Source organism: Daktulosphaira vitifoliae, unplaced genomic scaffold (genome assembly GCF_025091365.1).
Source record: "Daktulosphaira vitifoliae isolate Bord-2020 unplaced genomic scaffold, ASM2509136v1 Scaffold_5, whole genome shotgun sequence".
Taxonomy (NCBI): domain Eukaryota; kingdom Metazoa; phylum Arthropoda; class Insecta; order Hemiptera; family Phylloxeridae; genus Daktulosphaira; species Daktulosphaira vitifoliae.
The window spans coordinates 13,739,454-13,747,850 of NW_026099576.1; the positions used below are offsets into that span (position 1 = coordinate 13,739,454).

At 27.6% G+C, this 8,397-nt stretch overlaps 1 protein-coding gene across 2 annotated transcripts in view; it reads left to right on the plus strand.

Moving 5' to 3' along the window:
- Positions 1–4,493, plus strand: part of LOC126908626 (tyramine receptor 1-like) — a 52,679-nt gene extending 48,186 nt beyond the window's left edge. For both annotated transcript variants that reach the window (XM_050690869.1, XM_050690868.1), the window contains one exon: positions 1,719–4,493. In XM_050690869.1, the coding sequence (XP_050546826.1) occupies positions 1,726–2,856 (1,131 nt within the window). In that variant the 5' untranslated portion in view covers positions 1,719–1,725 and the 3' untranslated portion in view covers positions 2,857–4,493. The remainder of the gene's footprint in view (positions 1–1,718) is intronic.
- Positions 4,494–8,397: the final 3,904 nt, after the last annotated feature.

Sequence of the window (8,397 nt, forward strand, 5' to 3'; positions counted from 1 at the left end):
TGTCAAATATTAAATCAAAATGATCCCTTGAGTTAATGATTTTTTAAAATATTTTCCGAACTATTTCCTCAAATATAGAATTACAATGTATTTAATCTATTCATCAACTAACTTAGTGCTAAACCATCTAGACTTGCTAAATGCATACCTGGATGCTCTTGGATTTTCTGTGTGTCAGAAGTTAGATATTGTTTTTACTTTGAAAACAATATATGGTAGGAGCAATTTACCATCAGTAGTAAGGCAGTACAGTAATTTGCTGGTACTTGCAAACAAAATTGAATTGGGTGTTTTACAACTATTCTGGATATTTAATACCGCATATAGTAATAATTTTGAGATCGCTAGGATTATCTCTCAAATTAATTTCATCATAGTTTAAAATATTTGACAGTGGTACACCATTAAGTGTAACTGGAGGACTAATCAAGTATGTATTAAGTGTATTCTTTAGGTACTTACTCACGAACGTTTAATATTTTGTCATATTTGTACGGTTAAAATATGTTAGTGCCTCTTAAGAGAATTGTTAAGGCCTATTATATATATGTAGACGATTTTTGAACAACACTTTGACCATCAATAGTTAGTTGGTGACGAGCAATAGCACCGTTAATATGACAGCATTTCAATTAAAGTAAAAAATTTAATTATGATTGTGTTATATTTATTAATAATTTAAGAAACCTATAAAATCCATTCGACCAGCAAAATAAAAAGTAAATACAGTTCACTACAAGAACTATCTTCTCAGTCACGTTTTAGCATGGTCTCGTTTTTAAATCTTTTAATTTTTTTATCATGGTATTCAAGATATCCTTTATAAAGGATATCATTTGACATATATGATATTAGATTACTTGTTATAACAAGTAATCATATCTGTCAAATGAATAACCCTACTCTATGCATAGCAAAATACCTAAAAAAATCAATTTTTCTTCTTCCTTTAATGTAGTGAAATTTGGTCTACTTGTATTTTGATGTACTGATTTTTAACATGTCTCTACATAACTGAGTAATTGATACCATAAAGTAATTCAGATTATCCGTGAGAGATCTCTTTTCGTTTAACAAGATAAACAGTATTAGTTCAATAATTTTAATTTGTTTCTTTTATAACGCTTGCCGCGTGTATCTGGGTTAGGTATTATTAATATTTTTATTATTTTTTATGTTTATGTTTACCATCCTGTTTAAATGTTAATGTAAGTGTCAGAGAGGAAAAGAAAACTTACAAATCTAAGCATAACAGAACCAAACCCCGATGCCTTCGCACCTAGCCATAATGCGTTACGGATTGAGATAGGTATGCCACAAATTAGTCACCCATATACTCGAGAAGTCGTAAAATTTTTTATTTTTGAAATGATTATACTCCGTCTATGATATACGCGATAACAAAGTCGAGTAAAATTTATGGTGGTAGAATTATTGAAGAATTTATCAGCCGTTTTATCAAAAAAACAAGGAAAAATCAGTCAAAATTGGTTCTTAATATACAACCAATTGATTACAATAAAAATGTATGATTATAATTGAGCTTTTATTGTATTATTCAAAAACATTTATTTCTGAATATTGTTTTTATTGGCCCATTTGTATCAACTTACCCACTTTTATGGTATACTTAACTTTGCATAAAAAAAATGTTTTTATCTTAATATTTTTGCACCTAAAATTATTTATTTTACAAATGCTTTTTATTTGTTTTTCAGATTCAAAATGGTGAATAGTACAGCAGTAGGTTGTATATCTGACCACGAATCATTGTCCAGACCAGTCATGTTGACTATAATCACGGCTGCTGGCGCAGCAATCATAGTCACAATCTTTGGTAACATTTTAGTGATAATGAGCGTTGTTCAATATCCACCCTTGCGATCCGTTCCCAATATATTTATTGTATCATTAGCTGTAGCTGATTTAATGGTAGCTATTGGCGTGCTACCGCTAAACGTAGTGTATAACATTACTGGAGTATGGCATTTTGGTGGTGTTGTTTGTAAACTATGGCTAACGTGTGACGTACTATGCTGCACAGCATCTATTCTCAATTTGTGCGCAATTGCTTTGGATCGTTACCGAGCTATAACTCAGCCTATTGCATACGCTCAAAAGCGAACAGTGTCTCGCGTATTATGGACAGTGGCCATTGTATGGCTAGCAAGTGCTGTTATAAGTTCACCGCCGTTAATTGGTTGGAACGACTGGCCAGAAGCATTCGATGAACAAACGCCATGTGCGTTAACCACTCATCCTGGATATGTAGTATACTCTTCTATGGGTTCTTTCTACATTCCACTAGTTGTGATGAGCATAACATATCTAAGAATTTATATAGCTACGCGACGTAGACTGCGGAGAAGAGCTCGCGTAGCATTACCTCAAAATAACCAACAAAAAATCCAGGCTGATTGTGGTAGTGGATCAGTAAAACATCACAAAGAAAAGACCAAACGTACTGAAATAGCTACTGGTGATTCAGCTAGTAGTAGTGATGAAGTGGATGTTGCAACAGCTATTTCCGTTAAAACCGCTCAACTACCAAAGAGTGGTAAACATGTCAACCAGCTGTTAGAACATAAGAAGCGCATATCGTTATCTAAAGAGCGAAAAGCTGCCAAAACTCTTGGAGTCATTATGGGTGTGTTCGTCGTTAGTTGGTTACCGTTCTTTATCATCTACCTTTACTTCCCGTTTTGTAAAATATGCTGCCCTCCATCTAAAGTTCTCGTCAATGTAGTTACGTGGCTGGGGTATCTAAATTCTACAGTCAATCCAATAATCTATACCAGATGTAATATGGACTTCCGGAGATCATTTAAAAAAATTTTACACATGGATTATCGTTAATAATAACGAAAATAACGAATAAAATCATAAGTAATAAATGGAGATGTAAAAATTCTAGTTAATATAAATTAAAATTTTTACTTTGAAGATATAGGATCTATTGTTATCAAGTAAAATTATGTTAATATCAAATGCAGAGTTTTGGGTAGGCGTTTAAGTTGTATTATGAATCGAGATTGGATATTACAAGAATGTGTTATAAGATTGGTTGACAATTATTATTTATTAAGTTCCAATAGAATACAACAATTTATCAGAAAAATACCTTTCTTTTACATATTTAATAAATATGTAGATATAAATATTTTTTTTATTTTAGAAAAACAATTTATACAAGCACATATACAATAAGTTTTTTTTCTAATGTATCTTAAAAGACAATTAAGGAAGCCACTCTTTGGTAACACCTTCATAAGTAAAGTTGAGATATATTAATAGGTTTCTATTCCAGTTACGTTTTAAAAGGTTGTTTGAAATAATAGTCCTGTACATATGTTATATTGAAAGATTTAAATTTAAGTTAAGTTTGGTGTGAAATCTAAAGTAGTGTAATTTTGCAAGTTTGTTAACATTGTCTATTTATAAATCTTTATATAAATTATTATTAATAATGTACCAAGGAGTATTTGCGAGCATTCGAAGTGATAAATTTTAAAACGGCTATGCAGATCTTATTGTTGAAGATTTAACTAATCCTCATAAGCCCACATTCGAATTATTCACTTATATGAGTAGTTTAGTCCTGAGTAGCAGGTTATACTTGAGCAGAGGAAGAAAAGGACATTATCTAATATTTACCTTTTTCTTTTTTTCCTTGTGGTTGGTTAGGCACCTGGTTAGTCATTTATCTAGAATTAAACCTAAGTATTTTGTTTATTTTTGAATAAATGTAATGAAGTTGTTAAAATTTACAAGCAGGCATATAAATATAGTTTAGTAGTAAACCATCAATGATTTTTTATTCGTACTATAAATAACAACAAGGTGTATGATAAAATTATATAAATGTATACTCCATTTTTCATAAAAATTTTTAGGATTTTACGTTCTGTTTAATTTTAGTAATATTGATTTCTATAAAGTTGATCAACTTAAAACCTAATTTATATTAGGTTATTATATCCAGTTTTATTTTAATATACAATTAAGGTCCTTAGATTATTTGAAAGTTGTACATAATGTTTACTAATTAAAGTAAGAAAAAGTCATACAAAAACATAAATTTTATTTTTGACAGTGTTTCAAATGATATGATTCCCTTAAAAACATGGTTAGAATTGACTTTAGGTTCTGCGATAACTTAGATAAGATGAGAAAATCCAGATGATCAGTAAGCCCAAACTAACGATCACATACTTCAACGAAAATGTATCAAATGTTACGTAATATATTTTTAAGGATTTTATATTCAATTTTATTTGTTTACTTTTGAATATAGTAAGCCGTTCTAGTGTAAATTTTACTATTAATCGAAATTGCTTTTCAACACTTGTGGTACTTGTGACATTAAGTTGTAAGTATTTTTGATTGGTAAATGATTTTGTTTTATCGACACATGACAGAAAAGACAATGCAACGTCAAAAAAACGTGATAACTATAATATTTCAATAGGATAAATAGCATACATATTTTTTTATATTTATATACAGGGTGTTCAGTAAGTCAGGAAACGGGTTTCTATTGTTCTCATTGTTACAAACAATGAGAACAATAGAAACCCGTTTCCTGACTTACTGAACACCCTGTATATTAATATAAAAAAATATGTATGCTATTTATCCTATTGAAATATTATAGTTATCACGTTTTTTTGACGTTGCATTGTCTTTTCTGTCATGTGTCGATAAAACAAAATCATTTACCAATCAAAAATACTTACAACTTAATGTCACAAGTACCACAAGTGTTGAAAAGCAATTTCGATTAATAGTAAAATTTACACTAGAACGGCTTACTATATTCAAAAGTAAACAAATAAAATTGAATATAAAATCCTTAAAAATATATTACGTAACATTTGATACATTTTCGTTGAAGTATGTGATCGTTAGTTTGGGCTTACTGATCATCTGGATTTTCTCATCTTATCTAAGTTATCGCAGAACCTAAAGTCAATTCTAACCATGTTTTTAAGGGAATCATATCATTTGAAACACTGTCAAAAATAAAATTTATGTTTTTGTATGACTTTTTCTTACTTTAATTAGTAAACATTATGTACAACTTTCAAATAATCTAAGGACCTTAATTGTATATTAAAATAAAACTGGATATAATAACCTAATATAAATTAGGTTTTAAGTTGATCAACTTTATAGAAATCAATATTACTAAAATTAAACAGAACGTAAAATCCTAAAAATTTTTATGAAAAATGGAGTATACATTTATATAATTTTATCATACACCTTGTTGTTATTTATAGTACGAATAAAAAATCATTGATGGTTTACTACTAAACTATATTTATATGCCTGCTTGTAAATTTTAACAACTTCATTACATTTATTCAAAAATAAACAAAATACTTAGGTTTAATTCTAGATAAATGACTAANTATAGCTATTCTCACTAAAGTCTTGTAGAATTTACCTTTCAGCCTCATTGGAATTCTTTTATCGCATAAGACTCCAGAAGCTTCTCTCCACTTCAACAACCCACACTTAATCTTGTGTATTACATCGTCTTTAATACCATCGATCTTTTGCACAGCTGACCCTAAATACTTAAAACTTTCTACCTCTCCATTCACGTCCTCTCCTATTGTCACTGATCTCCTCATTTCACTTACCATATGTTCTCCTTTGTCAAACTTGTACTCTATATACTCTGTCTTGCTTTTACTTATTCTTAAACCCTTTTCTTCAAGAGCTGATCTCGACACCTCTATTAATTTCCTTCCTATTTTCTCCTATTAACACTACATCGTCAGAAAACAACATCATTTCATCTATCACTATAGAGAATAAGTAAGGGCTTAAAACAGAACCTTGGTGCACTCCTACTCTTACACAAAAACTACTGTTACTCCTTCTACGCTTTTTACCCTGATACAAGTACCATCATACTTATCTTCTATTATATTAGTGTACCTTTTCGGGACTTTTTTTTTCATTAATGCCCACTGTAAAACCTCTCTTGGTGTATGCTTAACTATTAAAAATACATTATTCATAAACGTTTGTTAGTTAATTGTCAAATTAATGCAATCTCGTATAATTACGTATGTATACGTTCAGTTAAATGTGTTAAATATAGCAATAGTTTATTATTCCAAATAATTTGTGTCATAAATAATAACCAATTTTACTTTTGTAAAAATTTGATACAAGTCAACCACATTTTTTTTTAAATATACCTGTTAAAATATTGACAAATTTTTGTTAAATATTTTATTTTGTTTCAATGTTTATAATTTATACGCTCAACGTTATTTATTTGTTCAGATAAAAATATATTGTATATAAATGTATAATTAATTGGTATGCCTATCTGTATTGATCATAATAATGCTTCATATCTTAAAAAGAGCTAAAATAATTCCTTACTTTTGTATCTAGTATTACTAGTTAAGTTAAATTTTCGTTATAAATAAAGATTTATCTTATTTATTGTTATTTAAATAAGCATTTTTTTGGCTATAGTGAAAGAATAGGGAACTGATTAAAAACTTTTACTTATTAACGAATGCCATCCTAATCAGAAATCCACTATACTCACATTTCTGACGTTTGAAATGATACTCTATTCTTCTCGAAAGATTTTTATTATAGTATAATTTAAATATTATTATTTATTCATTTTTTGTAATACAATGTAAAGAAAATAGTATATTGTTAATAATTTATTCAGCAATTATTTAAAAAAATTGTTTTAGATAATTTTTTGTATAGTGTCTTGTTTTTGTTTTTTAATTATTTTTTAGTGTTAAATATTAGACTTTTCATTGTGTAAAATGAAAATTAAAAGTGTATCAATGTTTTAAATTTGTATAAACTATGTATATACGTGTTTATTTACATTAAATATGTTGTTTATTTTTAACAAACAATACTAGTACTTATAAGTAATTAAAGATACATAATCATAAAATGGCATAAGTGGAATGTTTTAAAATTATTTTGAATAAATGCTCAACTTTCTTTAATCGCCCAACAAAAATTTTAAAAAATAATAAATAATAATAAAAAATAATGATAAGAAACCTAAACTTTAAAAATGATAACAAGTAAAAACAACACTACAACTATTTTATTGTGAAGTATTGTAATTAATTGACAAACATATTGATTATTATATAAATAAATATACGTTAGTAAATAATGTGGAAATTTTTTAAAGTTGAAATGGTACTTTATTATTTATTATGGTGGTATTTTTCATTTTTATAGAATTATTTCTTTTAATACTAATAAAATGAATAGAAGTAAGAATTAGTAACATCTATAAATTTAAATCATATATTTTATGATTTATTACAAACAAATTCTTTCGTATTATTATATGAAAGTTGTTTATTTTTAACTTTTGATAATTTATATACATAAAATGTGATAGTTTACAAATCCACTTGAATATAACTAAAATTGCTCCACTTAATATCATCTCTTATATTTCACTAAACATTTGTTAGGTACAATAATAGTGTGTAGTAAGTATAAGTTAGTAGTATAGTGTGTGTGTGTATGTTATGATAAACAATACAGCTGACCCGTAAGTTTTGTTAAGTTAAAAAAGACTATACAAATTGTAGTAAAGTTGTTTTTGTCAATATTTTTCGTCAATCATCTACATCGTGTACTTAATTTCGGAAAACCAATATTTTGATAGCAACTTATCAAAACCACTTGACTGTTGTTTGTAATAACCATAACAGTCCATACAGCTGAATACTCTCCCTGATCTAAAGGTCGTAATCATGATTTGTATTATTGTGTTGATTGTTTTGTATTTATAGTTTGTTAGGGTAGTGTGTACCAATACATAGTTAAGGAAAATATATTTTTACTGCATCAAAAAGCAATATTTTTTTATGATCCTTATATGGATATTGAAGAATAAACTCTCGAATGTACCACAGAAGTTTTTTAAGGTAAGCTATATGGTTTTAACAGTAGTTTATTGCATCATGTATCAACTACAATGTAAAACTTGAGACAATTTAACTAGAAACAATGCAAAGAAACTTTATATCTCTTTGCATTGTGCATAATGGTATCATGCATTTTACTTTATTCTTAACTTAATGTAGTTAATGCAACACTAGTTATCTATGATGTTTAAAAATAAAAGTAATAAATAAACACAATAACATCTGAAAGATAAAACCGTGTTAGTACTAAATATGGCTCCAGTCCAGAATTTAGAATAGTGTTAAGCTCAATGCTTTGTATAATAAATTAATTTTTAATTAGTTTAAACTAAATTTAAATTCAATTTTTTTCTCATTGAAGATAAATAATAAAATATGATTTTAATGTAGTCCAGAACTGTAAAAATTATTCAAAATAAAAAAATGCGAAATATTTACTGGTCAAGAG